The sequence below is a fragment of the Trichoplusia ni genome, chromosome 16, assembly GCF_003590095.1.
Source record: "Trichoplusia ni isolate ovarian cell line Hi5 chromosome 16, tn1, whole genome shotgun sequence".
Taxonomy (NCBI): domain Eukaryota; kingdom Metazoa; phylum Arthropoda; class Insecta; order Lepidoptera; family Noctuidae; genus Trichoplusia; species Trichoplusia ni.
In genome coordinates this window covers 837,262-858,776 of record NC_039493.1, presented here as the reverse complement: position 1 = coordinate 858,776, position 21,515 = coordinate 837,262, and the positions used below count along the sequence as shown (strand labels likewise).

General features: G+C 36.0%; 3 protein-coding genes across 3 annotated transcripts; 2 read left to right on the top strand and 1 right to left on the bottom strand.

Annotated features, from left to right (window-relative positions):
- The first annotated feature begins 7 nt into the window (after positions 1-7).
- Positions 8-9,342, top strand: LOC113501886 (G-protein coupled receptor Mth2-like). Its single transcript, XM_026883185.1, has 8 exons — positions 8-493; positions 3,153-3,327; positions 5,331-5,510; positions 5,816-5,894; positions 6,844-7,031; positions 7,392-7,560; positions 7,690-7,872; positions 8,270-9,342. Exons 1-8 carry the CDS (start codon positions 173-175, stop codon positions 8,433-8,435), a joined length of 1,461 nt encoding a protein of 486 aa, XP_026738986.1. The 5' UTR covers positions 8-172; the 3' UTR covers positions 8,436-9,342.
- A 1,109-nt stretch (positions 9,343-10,451) lies between these two features.
- Positions 10,452-15,606, bottom strand: LOC113501884 (G-protein coupled receptor Mth2-like). The gene is made up of 8 exons (XM_026883184.1): positions 14,943-15,606; positions 14,190-14,373; positions 13,203-13,382; positions 12,879-12,957; positions 12,497-12,681; positions 11,611-11,779; positions 11,165-11,347; positions 10,452-10,826 (listed from the first exon to the last, which is right to left on the bottom strand). Exons 1-8 carry the CDS (start codon positions 15,321-15,323, stop codon positions 10,691-10,693), a joined length of 1,497 nt encoding a protein of 498 aa, XP_026738985.1. The 5' UTR covers positions 15,324-15,606; the 3' UTR covers positions 10,452-10,690.
- A 3,527-nt stretch (positions 15,607-19,133) lies between these two features.
- Positions 19,134-21,153, top strand: LOC113502017. Its single transcript, XM_026883373.1, has 2 exons — positions 19,134-19,698; positions 20,905-21,153. The coding sequence occupies exons 1-2, from the start codon at positions 19,309-19,311 to the stop codon at positions 21,109-21,111; spliced, it is 597 nt and encodes a 198-aa protein (XP_026739174.1). The 5' UTR covers positions 19,134-19,308; the 3' UTR covers positions 21,112-21,153.
- The last annotated feature ends 362 nt before the right edge of the window (positions 21,154-21,515 follow it).

Below are 21,515 nucleotides of genomic sequence, written 5' to 3'. Positions count from 1 at the left end.
GTGTGAAGTTAGTCAGACTTGAAAATAACATATTACGAATCAATATTGAATATACCTAAACATCGTCAGTCTTTAACAAGATCGCGACACTTCAACTGTCTCAACGTCCTGATTAGAATTATTTATTTGTTTAAAAATACCGATGTACATTTAGTAAAATACGCACGTTAAAATGGAGCGGGAAATATACGCGTTAATTCTTATTTTTGTGTCGATAAATATTAGTGGTGCTATCAACGTTCCTAGACATAAAAACACTGTCAACAAATGTTGCCCTTTGGGTACTTACGTGGGCCCGGGGAAACTGTGTTACAATTTTAACCGTACCTACAGCTTTTCCAGTTTGAAAGTATACGATGAGAACTATTATGAGATAGATGCGACTTTTGATGAAGCATTGACTTTAAAATTTGGCAACTTATCCGACGAGTTCTTTGAGAATTCCGTCGATGTGTCAATTGATGTGCTTGATTTCAACCTATACATAATGCAAGTAAGTATTAAGTTTGAATTAAGTGAGAAATTAAGTTTTTGTCAGCCATTATATGACTCCATTCACTAAATCCTACTAGCAGCTTTATTAAAAAGACCACGTTTCTTCTTATTTTGGTTGCTGTATTATTTAGATCGGCTGAAGCCGGTCGTCCTAGCGGAGATTTACAGGCCCTTAAATTTTCTCAGGTGTACCGATTTTAGACCCTGATGATTAAAAAAAACTCACAAGTAATATATTTTTTCATTTACAAAATACTACATAAACACATTATCTCCTTTAAAACGTCATAAATTGTTTAAATTCTGCTTTAGCTCCTGCATTTAGGTATGCTGAATATTGCCTAAATTAAAGCAGTATCAAAAGTATTTATCCTCATAAAAAATTCATTATTAACAAGCGTAAGGAAAATTATGGCAGATTCAGAATTATTTGTGTTATCTCAACTATAAATTAGATATGGCAAAGTGCTACTTATGTAGTATAAAGTACCACTTACAGTGTAAAACTCAATTATTTTTCAATATCGATTAATTACATACAAATACTTCTTAAGATTTTTCCTAGTCTAGATTTTACTGGTATGTACATCTTTCTTTATATATAAAAATGAATTGTTGTTCGTTAGTCTCGATAAAACTCGAGAACGGCTAAACCGATTTGGCTCATTTTAGTCTTAAAATATTCATAACAGTCCCGGGAAGGTTTAAACGGTTTTAAAATATGGAAAAAGTGCTAAAAAAAATCGGATTCAACTGTTAGGCGGTACGTAGTTTGCCGGAACAGCTAGTAATATATAAAAATTATAATTGTTATAAAACAAGAATGCTGCCTACGTCTTTATCTTGAGAAGTGAAACAAGATGCCCGTTTCTTAAATCACGTGTCTTATATCTTGACACAGCATACCACCGTATTTTATCAAAACTAAAATTTTCTTTTTAACGATAAACCTCTCGCAGGGTATAGAATTGAATCCTTATGTCGCAGAGACTTTTATAAACATTTAAGTTATGTTCCATGAGACACCCAGACTCAGAACAAGCATTCGACTCACGATAGGCCGCGTACAGGGGGTTTGACGTGATGACCAATACCAATCGGCTATCGTTAAAGCGATTTTGCCTTCTTACGACTCGCGGCGCCTTATTCAGTCGCTACTCCTACGACCAATTTGAGTGATTCTTTTAGTAGGGAACCCATATTAACCTCCAGACCACAGGCCAGTTGCTTTGCCTGTGTCGGAATGAGTTCACTCTGACTAAGCGAGGAGCATCGAATATAAGGATCTAAGCGCGAAAAAAAAGCGCCAGTGATCAGAGCCTTAGAGTCACGAGTACGTTTTTTTTAAAGAACGAGAGAATCTTGTATTACAGTAGTCTGTGAAATCATTCCCGTTGAAATCAGGGATTTTTAGCCGGTAAGTGTTTAGCACATCCTTTCGCCATCCGTGATCAGGGCGAAGGAATTCCAAGAATCAGCTAAAAAGGTTACCTCTACGTTCTTGTATTATTTCAAGTGAATTGTAAATTAACTTATACGATCTAATTACTCTATTAAACTAACCACAAGTGTTCGTAACTTAACAATTGTTGGTGGTATTTGTCGATTTCCTTATAATATCATTTTTCAGTCAATTAGTGTGTTATTTTAAGAAATGAATCAATCATTGTTAACAGGACAAAATATTCTTGGAAAATAAATGATTTTATAAATCTCGTTTTATATATTTTATTACTAGAATAATATAAAATACATACTAGCTTTGAACTATTAAATATGGAAAATAAATGATTTAAGAAATTATTCCATTCTTTCTATTTGAAATAAAAGTTAGGAGGGGGGCGAGAACTCGACTTGAAAATTCCACATTTGCCCTTCAAGGGTAATTTCTTTTGGGGTTTAAGATTGTTAGTACTGATTCCACTTTTCTTCGCGGAGGAAGATTTGTGTAATCATCGAAAACACCCTCGAAAAAGACATTGGCCTAAGTGATCCAGGAATAATTGGATGAGCTTTACTATATCGGTAAAATGTCACGTTGGAGGAAGAAGCAAGAAAGAAGGGCCTTTCTTGGAGTTAATATGAATGTCTTAAAAATACCTGTCAAGTTCTACTTTAAATAAAAACCTGTTTGATTTTACTTTTACCTTGTATTACAAAAGCAAAACATATAAATAGAACGAATACCATCAATGTTTAAATATGTCCATACGGCAAAATGTAGATACTCCGTGTGATCTTGTATCCTGTGGGCTTCACGCTATTTTTATACTATACTAGCTGACACAGCAAACGTTGTTTTGTCGAATATATTTTTTTCTAGTCTTGTGTATTCTTAATGCCGAATTATAAAAAAAAAACCAAATGGTTTCGTCCAAAAAATATTTTTTTTTGTGTGAGCAACCCTTATCACTTAGGGGTATGAAAAATAGATGTTAGTATCGACTAACATCTATTTTAGTCGATAGGTCTGGGAATCGTCCCATACCTACTAAATACGCATATAAAATTTGGTAAAAATCGGTTAAGTCGTTTCGAAGGAGTACGGTAACTAACATCGTGACACGGGAATTTTACATATTAGAAGAAGAAAGAAATAGAATAACATAAATAGCGTATTTCTTCTTCTACGTCATTAAACAAGTTATTTTTTTCAGAATGGTGACTTAACTGTAGAGATGCCAAACTTTTATAACCGCTGGTTGCCAATAAAAAGTGCCAACTATTGCATCGACTACCGCGTGATGAAAAACGAAAATCTAACAAGGATAAGATATTGGGCAATACTACCTGGAGAAGAATTCGCCGAGAGTAATATGTTTCTAACGTATGGTGAGTTTAAACCTTGATTTTGGAATAAAGGCTGTTGCTGTTTAAAGGAAAGAGAGGTTAAATCTACTGTCTCGCTTACACGACACTCAAGTTTATGTAATAATGAGGTTCAAGGTCGCAAGATACCGGCCAGCTTCGCGGGACATATCTTTATTTTTTCAAAACGACTCCCTCCTTAAGGACTTTAATTCTTGTGTCGCGGGGGGTTTTACAAACATACAATTCACATGCACAAAGACACCCAGACTTAGAACAAGCAGTCGTGGATCACATTTAATAAACGCTTGTCCGACGCGGGGTTCGAACCCGCGACACGTCGCACATAGTGGGTTTGGCGTGATGACCTTAACCACTCGGCTATCCGTGCAGACATATTATAGTGTTCATTCTGTGTGTATCATGTGTGCTAGTGTATGCGTCAACACACGTGCACTCTCTGTCCTCTTACCTGTCAAAGCTGAATTAGATGTCAAACTGATACGACTATGATTGCATGGTATTGAACGAAATCGAGGAAACTTGAAATAGGCGTAATACTTGGTCGCGTTATCTCAGTATGGTATTACATTTTAACATTTATGATTTTATTTTCTAATAATAAATATTAATCACGTTTAAATTAATATTAGTACTACGATATTTTTCTGATTTTACATTAAACCGTGTCGACCATACATGGGAGATCCTTCAGAGTCGCTCTAAACGATAATTCAGTCCCATACGTGAAATAGAAATCGTATCGGTTGCTATGGCGGGTCACGTTGTTGCAAGCTCCACTTGGAGAACAACATCTGGAAGGTATCTCACGTCACCTTAAAACTTTTTTATTGTGCCTAACATGGCTACGAGTCTACGGGGCTACGGACCTACGGGCCTATGGGGCTAACAGACAGATGTGATGCTATCCTGATAAATTCCTTTATAAAATTACGTACAAATTGCGTCTAATTTCAAGTCTTTATTCAGTTTAATTATTTCTTCAGAATTATATTGAATCATCGTTTGATATACCTTCCCGTAAGTATCATTGTACCACATTTTATGGCTGAATCATTTAGCGTGACACCATTGTTATAGATAAACATATAGAGTAAACATTTATAACTATAATAAGGAACATATTTATACCGTCTGACTGCTAAACAATATATACTAATTAAATTAAGTTTTAACAGCATGCTGAAGCCCAATTGATTCTGAACTTTAGTGCTTTGAAATAAAATCGTTGATGGTGATATACATGGATAGGTACAAAATTTAGTAAATAACATTTAACAAAACACCATTACTACTACTTCTGTACTAGTTTTTATTCGTGGAGGCCCACTTGGCTAAAATACCCCATAGATAAAGAAGAATTAACGTACAATTTTTTTCCAAAATTGGCGCTGGGTTTGATGGATGTACAACCACATTGCATTTCTTTGTTTTGTGGTTTTGTACATATTGTGTAGGAAAATGCTATATAAAACTGTATAAAACAAAATTCTTTAAAATAACCCTCACTTGAGGCGTGGAAGATCTATAGCAGCCGATTCTCAGATCTACCTTTGCATATTTAATTTCATTAAATCCTAAAACTGGACTGGATTGTCACATTCTTCTCAAAAAACAACTTTGCTTACGCCATTTTCCTGTCTCTATACAATGGAAAGACTTGTTCTTGTGGTTAGTGCCCTTGGTAGCTTGGTACAGCGACAATCCTATACCAGAAATACAATTCCGCTACTTACATTGACCGACGAATAAATGGCAATTGGATAAAATTTTATTAATTGGAAATTCAGTCGAGGCGGCACACTCATGGTCAATGCCATGCATTTCCAATCCTCGTGCTGGCAAAATGATTAAGAGAAAATGAATAGTTTCAAATTTTATCCAATTGTCATTCAATCATCGGCCAGACAGTCGCAGGTTCGAATCCTGTCTACGGTTCAAGTATTATCATTGCATAAATTATAGCGCTCTTTACATAGTTTTACTGATAATTATTATTTTTTCAGCAACGCTGGTGTCATGTTTTTTCATGCTGTTGGTGTTGATAGTATACTTCATGCTGCCAGAGCTTCAGAACTTGTGTGGCATGATCTTAATGGCGTATGTCGCCAGTCTATTCCTAGCCTTCTTACTGCTTGCCATCATTCAGATAGAACAGCATTCAACTGAAACCTGCATTGGTCTGAGTAAGTCTATAAATTTTTGAAACTTTTCAATACAAATAATAAACCGTATTTAAATTAATTCTTGTATTTATAATAATATTTGAGTGATTGACGCAAAATTTAATGAACAAAATAATACAATGTACGATAACCTTATTAGGCTTGCAATGTCGAGTAATAACAAGACCTTATTTTCAATTTTTTTTTAAGCTATTTTCAACTTTAAACTTAGTGAATTACAAAGTACTTTAGCACATTTCATTATATAATTAGATGCAAAACATATTGTACTCAACCGTTTTGGATAATAATAAAACATATTTCAGCGATGGGTATCTACTTCTTCTTCCTGGCCAGTTTCTGTTGGATGAGCGTCATGTCTTTCGACATCTGGTGGACTTTCAGGTGAATATAGAAACGACAAGTCTATACTAGAACTATCACCTCCTGAAGCAGAGCTTTTGCTGTTGGCATAGCGAGACATTGCACTATCTTTACTATTCTTAGCGTCCATCTTTTACAAAAGCAACATAACTACCTTTGATAAATATTCAAGCCGTACTTAGTAAAACTGTTTTATACAGTTTTTTTTTTAAATTTCAGAAATAAAAAATTGTAGTGTTTTCCTTAAACCTTAAAAAAATATTGTGAGGAAATCTAGGACAACTGAATATTTTTAAGGGTGTATTTAAAAACCATGTCAGTGGCCAACTTGCTAAACATCTGACACCAGATTGTCTATCGAAGAATCAGTTTTATTATATTTAAGAAACTTCAGAAATTGGACTGTTATATTAGATACCTATTTTAAGATGGTATCTTTAAAAAAAGAAGGGATATACTCGATTCCGTTTTCCTATTTAAAATTCTACGATACAAAATAGATTGTCCGCAGTTGCTGAGTCGGGTAAAACTCCGAGTCCCCGCTAGGATACCACGTGCTCCAATAACTCCCCTGTATCCTCCACTTCGTAGAACCGTGCTTGGTGCCCACTCCCCTATCCCTCGCTTGTGTAAATTACTAAATAGTTGCAGTGATCTGCTTGACCTATACGCTGACTCACTTAGCAAACTCAAAAGAAGTCGTAACTTGTATTGTTATTTAGCACTGAATTAGATAACTCTTTAATTTATAATTTTAAATTTAATTGGTTTAATTTTAATTAAATTTTCACAATGTTTGTATGTATCATTATTTTGTTATAATATTAACTTTAACTATGTAGTATAATGCATGCTGTGCTTGCCTATAAGAGATTGTTACACAAGTATTGTATTATGATGAATGTTTTTAATATTGTATCGTGTAAACGATTGTTGGTGAGCCAAATAAAAAAAAAAAACCTAATTCCAGGGGTTACGCAAAAGCTCGTGCCATACACAGACGCGGTGAACATTTCAAGTTCTTGATGTACTGCCTGTACGCCTGGGGCGTCCCTCTCGCCATGACCGCCGGCTTGGCCATCCTGAACAAGGTGGACATGTCACACCTGCCCTGGGTCATCACACCCCACGTGCCAAGTCAGGGATGCTTCCTTGAAGGTGAGACATGAATCCAAACATGCAAACTATATCAAATTTATTGTGACTGCACTCTCGAAGATCACCTAAGGCATACTTCTTAAGCTATAAACAGACGGATCGTATTTCAACGGCAGATTACATTTCAATTGCAGTTTGAATACAGTTGACTCCACTGCAATAGAACTGCAAACCAAACGGTCAGTCCGATTGTACGCCGGCTGTAAACCAAATGGGAAATACACTTTCTCTTATGGGAATATACATGGTAGCAAAAAAAACTTAAAAAAATTACTGATAGAAATGTTTTACTATGATAGCAAGGATTGCCAGCCTAGCCTGCATTGTCAGTTATTCAGATTGTGTGTTGTAATATTTCAGGTGGTGTCAAGTTCTTGTACTTGTACATTCCGATGCTGATCTTGATCTTCTGCAACTGGGTGTTCTACCTCATGACTGCATTCAACGTGTGGCGCTTGAGTCGCGGAACAGCTGTGCTGGATTCTGCTGCCGCGGGTAATAAGCAGGCTCATCGAACTCATAGGAACAGGTCAGTTTAAGAATTCAATTTATATATATAGAGATACGTACACTATCTCTTAGTTTCAAAAGAAACAGTCTTCAATTTTGGAACAATAACGCTTTACTTCGTTTTCTGTAACTTTCCTTATTTAAACAGGTTTATGGTGTACCTAAAGCTCTCCATCGTGATGGGTCTGAACTGGGTGTTGGAGATCATCAGTTTCGTGTGGCCTGGCTTTAAAATGTGGTACATTACCGACACCTACAACATCCTTATTGGTTTAGCGATCTTCCTCATTTTCGTCTGCAAGAGGAAGATATTCAGGATGCTCTTCAAGAGGTAAGTTTTGGTAGAATAAAAGTGAGGTAGTTGGTCACCAAGCGTATCTACTATTTTTTTGCGTATTTGTAAGAATGGCTTTGAATAAACTAAGTCTCAGCCGAATAAGCGGAGTGGCGGCGAAGGCGGAGAAGCGCGCAATCTGTCGCAGATTCGATCGATCGTAGGACAAGAGTTTCTGCGATCTACGAATGCTTATTCTAAGTCTGGGTGTTTTGTGCATATGACTTGAATGCTTGTAAAACTAACTAACTAACTAACTTTCCTTAATGGCTGTCAGTTGCTAAAACAGACCTGGATTTTTTCTAACAATTTGTAAATTCAGCCAAATTGTTCATACCTCCTTGGATTATGAAGCAATCAATTCATTTTATTAACAAAGCTTATGTGATTTCAGGTACGGGTGCCATCGGAATTTGTCGTGGTATCCATCTTCCAAGAGCTACACCAGCAGTGTTTCTGATTCCAACCAGGATTCCGCTACTCTTCAACTAAAGGTTCACTCAAATCCAAGAGGTCGAAATGGATCAACCGCAAGTTCCATAAAAAATAGACTAGAATAATCCAACTATTGAGGAATAATGATAAAAGCTGAATGATTCTTTCCCCTTTTGGCTTTACAATTTGTCTGCTGTCAAGTCGAATTTCGGCTAAGATAACCAAACTTGCCTGACTGATTCTTTGTGACGTATCAAAAGTTGATGACAAGTAAAGCATAAACTTACAATTACTAAATCAAAGAAAAAATCAGGCCAACCCGCCTTATCAAAGTCCTGCCTACAAAAAGTTGTATGTCCAAATTTTATTTAGTCGTGTCTTCATTTTACTTTTCTTTAACCCACCGATACCTTCAAATATGGTCTCAAAGAGAATTTCGATCTTAAATTTATTGAATAAGTCATTAATATTACTGTTATTCGAAACCATAAACTAAAGAGACTATTTTACCCAAAGATAAAATATTAAACTTATTGCCATATTAATTTTAAGCAACGCATTTATTTGTAGACAGACTTAAAAGCCCTGTGATCTTATAGTAAGTCTGTCAGTTGCAATTGTCGAAGGCGGACATTACTTGCAACTGACTAATACTGCTTCGAGAGCTGGTGGCTGACCTGTAGGAGGTGAAGTAATGTAACCAGTAGACTATAAATTAAGGATATTACATTTACGAATTATTTGTAAGCATTAAATTTAGAAAATAGTATTCTAAGTATCTGCCTATTGACGAAATAGCTTTGCAGTGTGGGTTTTGTTGATAGTATTTTGGTTTTTTCGTCAGAAGAGGCCAAAATACTACGAGTCATAGTAATGCTAAGCTCATGGCTTTTGTGTCTTAGCTTTAAGTTAATTGTTACTTATAGAACGGTGTTTACGCCCAGGGACAAAGTTTAAACTAACTACGCTACTACTGCCCTTCTAACCAAGTGACGTTTCTACAATCGTTAGCAAAGAACAAATGAAAGAAAATGACATTTCATTTCGGTAAGTCACGTGACCTTATGACAAGTCATAAGGTCAAAGTCATGTGGTCGCGAGTCACGAGTTCGACTTGCGATCACGTCACGTTACGTTTAATTGGTTGAATTATTATTGCAATCACAAGTTCAATGCGAACGGTACACGGGCAGGTGTACGGACAGTTCAAAAGCTAGATTAGGAGATTTAAACTGGTGAGGTTTGCTGAGGAGGAACTATACGAAAAGAAGAAAAATCTATACTTAAATGTGACCCAATAAACAGTCTTATAGAAATAAATCTATTATAATGTTAATAGCTTATACTTACTATGATAGTCATAAATATTTTTAAGATACTGTTAAGCAAAATCATTAAAATAAGTCACTGATATCTATATTTATTTCAATGAATTTTTATTCTCCACCCATTCTTATTCCTGGTCCCCATTGCCGGTCTGTCCCAATACACACTCATATACCTTAAAGCACGTACTCAATTTTGTTTTTTTTTAAATTTTTGATAAAGAAATATAAAGTTTAATGATGTTAATAATGCAAATCGTGAACCCCTTGCGACCTGCAACTGCCATCGGTCTGAGAGTGGCGGAAACCAACCCTCCCGGACAACCAACCAACCCGAGAAAATGCCAAGACGGAGTCCAAAAAGACAAAGTTCTGCCGGGTCGCGTACAGTACAGCATTGAGCATGCATAAGCGACCTCGTGATTCTCTTAGACAATTGTAGAGGCCTAAATAAGGCCTACGCCGCGCAGACACATGACTTATTTTCCTATTAATATAAGTAAGAATAAGTTAAAGATAATTATAAACACTGCGAAGCCCAACAGAGCCAGAATTGTGCACTTAGACATTTTTGGTAATGTTGATTCACTTTTTTTCCGGTGCGAAATCTTCAAATGACTGCTCCCACTTAGGTTCAGCTGAAGGGAGAGCTGATGTTCCTTCTTTTGCCCTTTATGCACCGGGGCCGCGTTAACCCTTACGGACATGCGCGTTATCCCGGCAAGCAATATTATTTTAAACGTTATTTTTATTTTTTACCTGTCTCTTTATCCGTAATTAAATTTTGGAGGTTCAATTTAAACGGCTACTTGGACGATTCGTATCAACTCCTTAAAAAAAAACTGTAGTCGATTCGCACACATCTTATTTAAGTATTAGCGTGCGAATCGACACCTTTACAAATAGGTAATAGGCTATTCGTCTTTTGACATATTTTGATAGCTGAATGTAAATAAAACGAAGTTTGCACTGTTAAGTTTCCACAATTGTATTCATATTAATTGAAGCGGCGGCAGGCATCCTTAAGGCATCCTTATTTATTCCCGTGTCGAAGCTTATCGAAATCCAATCGTTCCCGATGGACTTTCGCAAACTCTAAGCGGTAACGCTGCGCCATCTTGCTTGGAACCCGATGAGCTACTTGAATAACTCTTCGAAATGTAAGACTTCGCAATGCTTTTTTCTGTAAATCTGAAATACAGAATTTTGTTAAAAATAAGTTTGGATGTGCTGAAACTCGTAGTGTTTCGGTTTCTCGATGCAGTGTGACATTCTAAATCCGTTTTAAATTTTAGAATGTAGCTTATTTAAAAGAAACATTTTTTCGAAATTCAATAGACACAAATTACGTTCTATTTTTAGTAATCTGGGGTCTGCAGATTATGTAGACCCACATACAAATTCTAAAGGTGACATATTCTTGCTTTCTGTTTTTTTTATTCATCTTCGCTTTTCTTCGGCTATCACTCTTAAAGATTTCAGTAAGAAAGACGGGTTGGTAATAAACGAACCATTAACCAAAAACTTACCTTTTCCATAACTTCCTAAGAATCTTTCTCTTGCAGACAAATATGAGAAATAAGGCGAAACCAATGAGGATGTTGTAGGCGTCAATGATGTACCAAATCTTGTAACCGGGGAATCGAAAACTGATTATTTCAAACACGTACATAAGTCCCATCACAACTGACAACTTCAAGTAGAGCATAAACCTAAAAAATAAAAAATAAACTTTAAGCTAACTAGGCCTGATGCACCTGTAGAAGACAGAAAAGTACTTACAGACCCCCGAACTAAAGAATTAAATCCTTGTGACGCGGGGGTTTCGAAACTATTCAAGTCACTTTTACAAATATTGTCTTTGTAAATATGTCATATGCGAGGGTCGAAATCGCGACAAAAACGGTGAATTTGACACTAGACTATGAGTGCAGTCATAATTATCCGCACTTGCAAATGGGATCCTCTCGCTAACCTGTTCCTTTGCCTCTGATGAGCTCGTTGGTTGCCAGCCGCTACGTTTTCCAACACAGCATTGCCGCGACTCGACTGCCACATGTTCAACGCAGTCATGAGGTAGAACAGCCAGTTGCAAATAATCAGGATCAACATCGGAATGTACAAGTAAAGGAACTTGTAGCCACCTGTGAAACGAAATATGAATAAATCTAAAAATATGACTATGAGAGATATTATGGACATGCTATCTTCGATACGGATTCGGAAATTTGAGCATAATTATATCGGTCCTAAATAAAGTTACAGAATAAGCTTAAGGTTATGAAATAATTTCGGACTGTCCGTTCGTTTCAGATAATTCCGTTTAATGTCATTTTTATGACATTGTAGAGAGTAGAGGTAGAATTGACGGTATATAAGAGTGACGACTTGACTGACAGGAACCAACGCTTTTTATTTAACTTCACCTTGATCTTAAATTATTTGATACCTGTTAGGTATACGGATATTTATTTCGGATATTCATTAGCTTCGGCGACTGTTTTCGAGCTCCGTTACATACCTGGTTCATATTAAGATCTTCAAACAATAATATTTATAATGCAAAAAAAGGTCTAGTAGTAAGTGGCCCTGACTGCTATACCGGAGGTCGTGGGTACATGTCCCACTCAGAAAAAATGTTTATTTTATCTATATTTTGTCATCATTTAGAAATAGAAAATACGTTAGTATGTTCATAGTCTATAGTACTTTTAATACAACTAAAAGGCGTTGTTCACACAACTTTCACATGTTATGAAATATTTCTTGTACGTATTCTTTTTTAGTTTTATAGGCCTAATATTAACCCTAAAAATTGGGTATGAATCAAGCTACAGTATATTACATCATGAATTTCTTACCGCCAATAAAACATTCACTGTTTGGTATGTGAGGGGTGATCAACCAAGGCAGGTGACTCAAATCAAGAGAGTTGAGAACTGCCATGAAGATTGTCAACACAAGAGGCACCCCATACGCGTAGAGGCAATATGTAAGGAACTTGAAGTTATTACTACGATGGATCGGACGGGCTTTTGAATACCCTCTGAAAATAAATAAGGAGACGAAAGTTTTAAATAGCACTTATAACTACGACCAGATTAATTACTAGATATTGAGCTACAGCAAGCTACACTTATTTATAACCTAATCGTAAGTTTAAAAAGGTTGTTGAAAAAGTCAGCATAACCTCAACTTTTGTTAAACTAAAGAATTCACTGAAAACCTCACCGAAGAACTCACCGAAATGTCCACCAAATATCAAAGGACATTACTGTCATCCAACTGAAGCTACTGAGGAAGAAGTAATAAGTCACCAAAGCTGAAAAAAATATTAAAGCATTAAAAAATGTATTTATAATGATGCTTAAAGTAAGAATTTCCATTATAAACTCAAATAATAAATAAGTATACACGTAGAACGAAGCGGCCTCATGAAAATATTAACTTGGAAGAACAGAAAAAATCTTGCAAACATACTATCATCACAATTTGTGATACGAGTTAGCATTTTTGAAGCAATAACATTTTTTTTCCAACGAAACACGGCAATTTCAGATAACTTACTTAGCCCGATGCAACCTTGTATCGAGTGGTCTGTTATTGTAATGCTGAGAAGGAATAAGAAGGCCAGTAAGAGACTGGAAATGGTCGCCATCAGGATCATCCCGCCCAGGTTCCGCAGCTCTGGCAGCAGGCAGTATACTATCAGGACCAAGAGCATGAAGAAACATGACACCATTATTCCTGAAAAGAAACCAGAGTAATGATATAAGTCAACCGAAACTAATAAACTAACTAATTGATATAACTCGGATTTCTTCAAGTAAACTCGGATTTGAGAAGAACCAAAAAAGTTGATGATTTTATGTTGATTCATTACATTAAAGATGATAGCAAATGATTTATGTAGATAGCGAAGAGGATGGTTCAAAGGAATACTGCGAAGTCTAGCAATACAATTGCTAGACTTCGCAGTATTCGAAGTATTCGAAGGAGTTTTGGAAAGACATTGCCTAGTGGGACTACATAGGATAGATAAAAAGAAGGAAAGGGAAAGAAAGAGATTTTTATATGGTAAACAGAACGGGTTATTCAATCCACTCTAAAAGTCTATCAAAAGTGGAATCTATAAAAAATCTCCCCGGGAATCCATGCTTGGGGATGTAACCAAACGGTGAGACAGTACAAGCTGGTAGGAGCGTAGAAATGAGAATTTCTCGTTATATTACAACTAGCAGTAGCACGCGACTTCGCCCGCGTGGTTAGAAGATATAACTTATGACACCTTGGGTTACAATATCGTAATTTTCTTACGGAACCCTAATATTTTTAAAATAAATCATAGCCTATGTCCATCAGGGATAATGTAGCTTCTCAAAAGTAAAATAATTTTTCAAATCAGACCAGTAGTTTCGAGGCCTATTCGTGTCAAACAAACAAATATTTCCTCTTTATAATATTAGTATAGACAAAATGCAAAAAACTAATTTAGTTTGCTTACCTTTATTGCTATCTTAAGCTATTAAATAAGAAGACTTTTTTAACTCTTACCATATTTAACGAACTCCAAAATTTCGTACTGGTTTTCGGTCTCTTCAGTCTCCTGATCAGACGTATAAAACCAGTAGCTTATAGACGGCTCACTTATCACGCTGTAGTCAATACAGTAGTTGGCTTTGGGCACATAGGTCCAACGATGGTACGCATTCGGTACCTCCAATTTAAGGTCTCCGTACTGAAAAATAAATAGTAAAACTTATACTAAAAATGTTCAGTGAAAAGTACTTTGTTTTCGTGCAGCTCAATCTTATTATCGATTTAGAATTGTCTAAAAAAAATGCATGATCGTTGAGGAATAAACCATAAATATATAAAAAAAAACAATTATTGCTAACATGCAATTATTTCATCTATGCAAATTCCAAAAAAAGGGGCCAGATTGAGGACGTTCATTTAAATAATTGTCATTTAATGTTGTTCAAACAAACAAACTCTTCAGCTTTATACAACAGTCAAACAGGATTCAAAATATTGGAATCTGAAATCGGCAACCCGCAATGAGCTAGTATGACATATACCCAGCAATTGGACCTATACTGGTATTAGTAGCTGCTCCCTATACATCTGTTACTACTATAGTCGCTAACCCTAATAACATCGCAGAATTCTACGAGTTTGACGATTTGGTATCACGCAACTTATCGAAAAGTTACATCGTTCTTTTTTAATTTAATCTGGCTAACAAATTATATCATAATAAATAAAAAGAAAATTACAGTACAGAAAAGTACAAATTAGTCTTACAAGCAAAACATAAGTCCTATAATTCAACAACGTTATATCGACTGATTCACTTTTAAAGAACTCATCCGCAAATTTCTCCGGTGCGAATGTGAGTATTTCATCGAAACTTTTATCCATCTTGTTCATATTATTGTCATACACTTCTATGCTTGAGAAATTGTAGATTTCTTCAGAAAGCACACACATTTTTCTTTTACCGACATACTGATTCAAGGGACAACATTTGTTCACTAAACTCTTATGACTCGTATCATGATTAGATATTGCACCTCCTTCGATAGTCATCACCCACAAAAACATAAAGGAATACTTGCAGAACATTGCTACGTGCGTTACACAATAAATAAACTTCATAATGAACATAAATACATAGAGTTCCATAGTATTTACCGCAAAGCTCCAGAAGCGATAAGAAAACTGGTGTTTGCTGACGTAGAATATGACATACTTTTCAGAGAATTATACTAATGATATTCCTAAGTTTCCACAGAGTTTTTGACTAATTTCAAAATTGCTGATTGCAGTACCCTACTTAAGCTCATAATCCTAGTTTTTTTTCCAGCCATGTTGGGGTTAGCAGCTAAGTACTAGTGTTTTACAAGGATCCTTGTTACATCGTACGTTGCGATCCTTCATACACTTTCTCCAGACCTAACAATGCCCTTTAAAAAGTAGATTAAAAAATCTAAAATGTGATCACTATGGTTGTAAAAGTAACCTGGCGCACTACACGACGTCCAGCTTCATCTGCCTTCCACAACCCTCTTACTAAAAGGCCCATGAACAAGTGATCCAGTTGGCAACTCATTTAGATAGTTTCTAAGTATCAAAAGCGATAAAAGAAAATAAATAAGAATTCTTGAGAACTATACCATAAGAATATAAATATTTTGGATCAACAGACGGTCAGTCGAGCAGACATAATATGTTACAGAGACCCAATTTTGGTCATAACCTGACTAATTAATTTATAATTATGTAAGCTAATTAACAATACTGTACCCTTGTAATAACAGGATAGTTTTAATTTTAGTAGCGCAAATAACTAATTAAAGTTAAACTATTTTGACGCAGCAAAATAAATTAAAACGGATAATGTAGAGTTCCAAACGAAATTTTACCTACAGTCCGTAGTGAAGCCTTGTTCGTAGACAGGACAATATTCGTAGTATTCGTAATAATCGTAGTTTACGCAGCATAATATCTTACCGTTTAATCAATTAACCAAAGTCGTATCTATCGTTACTCATATCTCGTAATACATTCATCATCGGCTAATGCTCGGCTCTTGGCAAAGCTAATAACTGCATAAAGTGAATCGACCACAGGTTAAGCTACGCTTGACGCGGTTGGTCCGTAGATGGGTGATCATCTCATCTCAGTTATAATCCGTGTTTTGGAAGGCACATTCAATTGTGGGCCCCGGCTGTTATTCATACATCTTTGACAGTCGTTACAGGTAGTCAGAAGCTTTAATGTCTGACAGCCAGTTTAACTATGGGGTATCTTGTTGCCCAGGTCACTGGGCTGAGGAGATCAGATAGGCAGTTACTCCTTGTAAAAGACTGGTACTCAGCTGAAACCAGTTAGACTGGAAGCCGATCCCAACATAGTTGGGGAAATGCTAGGCCGATGATAGGTTATTATTATTATATTTCACAAAACAGACAGTTATCAAGTATTTCTGTCGCCCTTAGCAATGGTGGGTAAGTGGTATGACCGTTGGGCTGCAAAGGCAAAAGCTGATGACGCACCAATGTCTTTTCGAATTCAGTTGCCATGGTGACGAATTGTATACGAATAAATGATAAATAAAACCGTTTAAAAAATAGATATGGTCCGATTCTCGAAACTACCCAATATGCACACAACATTTTACGAGAAAAAGCTCAAATACTAACACCGCAACGCGAAAATGTTATACCTATAATAATATATCACCATCTAAGCTCTCAAACTAAGCATATCTTAAACATACTTATATATTCAAAATACATACATAACATAGATAAATAACACCCAGGTAAAGAACAAATGATCGTGCTCATCACATAAACATTAATCCTGGATGGGAATCGAACCCCTGACCTCCGATTAGGGCCGGTAAGGGCGACTAGCCACTGGACTAACAGGCCAGTCCAATTAATTACCTGGTTGCCTTATATAAAATTAAAGGCAATGTTGCACAAAAGGGTGTTATTAGTTTGCAGACTGCTTGTTTCTGTAAAATTGCAGCGACAAATGATGTTACAATATTAGCTATAAATTTTCGAAAAACATACTACAGCATGATCCAGGAAAAGCCAAAATCACAGGCAATTTAACATAGCATAAAAGGTTATTAAAACTAAGCTACTAAGGAGTACTTTTTGAATGTCAAGTTACATTGGACAGCATCCAGATTCGCCCACCCTTCACAAGTTTCTAAGTGCACTTGCTTCGGCAGAAGAAACAGCGCAACGAACTCTATCAGCACTCTACGCATAACCTATAATAGAAAACAAAAGTAACAAAACCCAAACGCTTACATGTCCCACGTAGGACAAGTATTTGTGTGATCCACGAATGCTTATCCTGAATATAGACGTCCTTGTGCATGTGACATCTTTGTTTGTCCCGCAACACAAGGATTACATAGCTTGATGCGCGAGTCGCATTAAAAAAGAACATGGTGGAAAGCCTGGTGCTGGTCCTGGGGATAGTGATTATATACCGGAGGTCGTGGTTTCGAATCCCACCCAGGACAAATGTTTACGTGACAAGTAGATCATTTGTTATATGCCTGGATACAATTTATCAAAATTATGTATCTAAGTCAAAATAATAATTATACAAGTATGTTTGTCAAATGTCTACTGTAACCAGTTCTCATAATAGAAGCTTTGCTTAGTTTGAAACTAGATGGCGTTGTGTGAAACTCGTCGCCAATTAATTATTATTACATTATAATGAGTAATACCATGTCATTATCATCATCATCAGCTTCTCTCTGTATTTTGGGCACGTGGTGATTTTTTGATAGTGATTTTATTAACACCACTCGGTCTCATTTCAAAAATAAGTGCTATTGCCTATTAAGATTACTGCAGTCGTGAAAGAGAAGCCACACTGTTCGATGCAATATAGCATCTCGCTCCCACAATTTCTATGTACTTACATTTTGACGCAATGGTAAGCCCCAGAACTCGTAAACTACGCATTTTACATCATTATCCTTATAAATACCGCCAGATAATAGTTTACCAACAACATTAGGTAGGTACATGCATGATTATTTAAGGACAAAATATAACAAGGAAATTTATCCTATTTGAGGACAATGACGTGCATGTAGTAACATAACATTCTATGACAAATCTATATCTATATACTAATATATAAAGCTGGAGAGTTTGTTTGTTTGAACGCGCTAATCTCAGGAACTACTGGTTCAAATTGAAAATTTATTTTTGTGTTGAATAGACCATTCATCGAGGAAGGTTTTAAGCTATATAACATCACGCTTCAACTAATATGAGCGAAGATACAATGGGAAATATTGCAAAAACGGGACAAAATATTCGTATTCATCTTCGAGGGCTTCTAACCACGCGGACGAAGTCGCAGACAACAGCTAGTATGATATATTCTGCTTTGTTTACTTACTAGCTTAAATTATAATTAATCTTTACCTTTGGAACCTCAGACAGGTTTTACCCACTGCTAGGCATATAGCTCCATTATTTACTGACATTTCTTATCGACTTAATTCAAACTGGAATGGTGATATTCAATATTCTGACATTTAAATTTGGCACATTAGTTACTGAAAATAGAAACAACTTTTAATTGGACAACTTAAAAACGGTTTTCAGTAATTTCAATCAAAAGTGTATTTGGAGGCTTTTGTAAAACAATGTTCTCAATTAATCACACAGTAACATTTACTAAATGGAGGAAAATAAAATTGGACGTGATTTTATTCGATTCCGAAGACCTGTCTAACCTATTTGCACACAAAACATGAAAATCGGTGGAGCCATTTCAGAGATTAGCCAAACAGACATATCGATAGAACACAATAATTAAAAAAAAAAATATTTTGTTGAATGTACATGCATGTAGTAAAAACGGTACTTCAATATTAAAAACAGACTCCAATTCCATCTATATGTTACAAGTGTGAAATGCGAAATCATTGACATAGAACAGTCAAATAGACAGTACATTATATTGGCATGATTATTTACTCCATAAACTTCCGTATAGCTCTGTTCATGTTGAACAACTTCGACAGCAGGAAAACATGTTTGAAATGACCTACAGTAGTGGCCATAGAAATATGCGGGAAACTTGTCAACTTGTACAATAAGAACAATTAAAAAAAATGTTGGCATTTAAAATCAGTTTAGTATATTTAATAACAAGTGTCGTGCAAAGTGCTCCGCCAAGTACCGAAAAAGCATTAAAAAATATCGACGGAGATTTAAAGAATGTCACATTTGACAGATCTCAATGTAAAGACAGAATCTGCATATATAAGTGTTGCGGTGAAAATGAAGTACTAACTAGAAAAAGGTGTATGCCGACTTCAAAATTTCGTATTTTGAAGCATAAAGTTAAGTATGTGGACATCCCAATTGTCCAATCGATAAATGGGTCTGTGGTGACGAGATCCAGTAAACGTTTAACAAAAGACTTGGTGCTTATCCCCAATCCCACGTTTCCAAAAGGATTTAAAAACAGGATGGATGTGAACGACAGTCATATTTATGAGGTGAGTTCACAAAGTTCGTTACATTTGTTATGTTTACTTATTTATTTACCATTTTCTTTCATTCGATTACAGTGAATTGTACATCTCGTTCGAGTGTACTAAGTATATTTATTTCTTACTATCTTTCAACCGCAGGCCCGCTTCGGGAACATAAAATCGGGATAAACTACTATCTTAAGTATTAATCCAGGCCATAAACTATCTCCACCAAGTTTTGCCTGAATCTCTTCTGTGGTTTTTGCTTGAAAGCGTAACAATCATCCATAAATATTAAATACCAACTCGCGTACTAGCCATAGCCCGCGACTCTGCCCGCACGGTATATCGTGTAAAGCATGGACATATTTTTTTATTAATTTGAGATATTTGGCTTTTGATCCAAGAAATCCATCCAAGAAACGCTTGCAAAGTTTCACGACGATCGATTAAAGTATTATTATCGAACTTGTATGGGTATGTGGATGCACTCACTATATCACGCGCGGACGGCGGGTGGACCACTAGGATACTACGAGTACTACTGTGACTAGGCGACAACTCGTTGCATGCATGCTTGCGCGTTATCCACACAAGATCTAGTGTTAAATTCGTGGACCAAGTGACGTCCACTCCTTGACATCGCCGGGTCCCCTGGCTGACCGCGCGACGTGTATTAGTGACTAGCTGTTGCCCGCGACGGTTAGAAGATATAAGTTATGATTTATATCTGCCCTGTTTCTTCCTCAATTTCCATTGTATCTTCACTCCTATTAGTCGCAGCGTGATGGTTTATAGCCTAAAACCTTCCTCAATTAATGATTTATTCAACACAAAAAGAATTTTTCAATTTGAACCAGTAGTTTCTGAGATTAGCGCGTTTAAACAAACAAACTCTTCAGCTTTATATATTAGTAAGTATAGATAATTAAAGATTAAAAAAAACTAAAAACCCACGTTTTTAAATGTAACTCCATTCAAATTGTATCAAAATCGGTTCAGCCGTTTTATTGTTGTAAATTACATTGTCATCGGATTTGAAGCTAACCTGAATTTCAGCCTGCTACCTTATGGGGAAGTGTCTCAAGGTTAAAAACGAAACGACGAACAAACAAGCATACACACAAGAAAGTGAGCCTATAAAAACTTCGGGAAAATGATGGAAAAAGCTAACACTTTAACCTAGCATTCGCACGGAAACGGAACTATAATATATTCATTTTTTTTCAGGATGGATCAGCTTCTGTCGTCGTGCATTCAGAGGATGGCCAGTTATTTTATAAACTTGAACATCTAGAGTACTGTGTCGATTATCAAATATTTAGAAATGAAAGTAACAAAAAGGCTAACGAGATTGGATTCTTTCTTTTTGTCCGTAAGGTTGAAATTGATATGACGGAAATGTACTACACTGCAATAGGTTGGTTTGACATTTAATTTATTTACTCCTAGGGTTCAGCGCATGAAAACAAAAATAGATTTTTTGACTGTCTGTACCCACTAAAACAGTACGAAGCAATTAAAAGTTGTGGCCTAATGTCGCATTTCCCATACCCACGACAAATTTCGATTCCCACCCAGGACAAATGTTTTGCTGAAACTCTATACTTGTTTCTTACTTTAAGCACAAGTACTTTAATATTTCTTATCTTAGTTGCATCTCACTTGTCTTAAATAATTAACAGAGGCTGACAACTTTAAAATTCTGTAGCAGTGAAAATTATTAAATGAAAGCGGCCGTTACTGACACGTATTTATCGGGATTGCCCGACTAGTTTCGGACCCAACCGGAGTCCTTAATCTTGAGATGACGCGGCGGCCGAACTGGTCAGGCAATCCCG

Excerpts from the sequence above, each read along its gene's own strand:
- LOC113501884 (XM_026883184.1), bottom strand. The coding sequence starts at position 15,323 with ATGGAACTCTATGTATTTATGTTCATTATGAAGTTTATTTATTGTGTA. Across the intron at positions 12,958-13,202 it reads ACAAGGTTGCATCGGGCTAA|CTTTGGTGACTTATTACTTC; the intron begins GTAAGTTATCTG and ends TATTTTTTTCAG. Across the intron at positions 11,348-11,610 it reads CATCAGAGGCAAAGGAACAG|GTTTATGCTCTACTTGAAGT; the intron begins GTTAGCGAGAGG and ends TTTATTTTTTAG.
- LOC113502017 (XM_026883373.1), top strand. The coding sequence starts at position 19,309 with ATGTTGGCATTTAAAATCAGTTTAGTATATTTAATAACAAGTGTCGTG. Across the intron at positions 19,699-20,904 it reads ACGACAGTCATATTTATGAG|GATGGATCAGCTTCTGTCGT; the intron begins GTGAGTTCACAA and ends ATTTTTTTTCAG.
- LOC113501886 (XM_026883185.1), top strand. The coding sequence starts at position 173 with ATGGAGCGGGAAATATACGCGTTAATTCTTATTTTTGTGTCGATAAAT. Across the intron at positions 5,511-5,815 it reads TGAAACCTGCATTGGTCTGA|CGATGGGTATCTACTTCTTC; the intron begins GTAAGTCTATAA and ends AACATATTTCAG. Across the intron at positions 7,032-7,391 it reads TCAGGGATGCTTCCTTGAAG|GTGGTGTCAAGTTCTTGTAC; the intron begins GTGAGACATGAA and ends GTAATATTTCAG.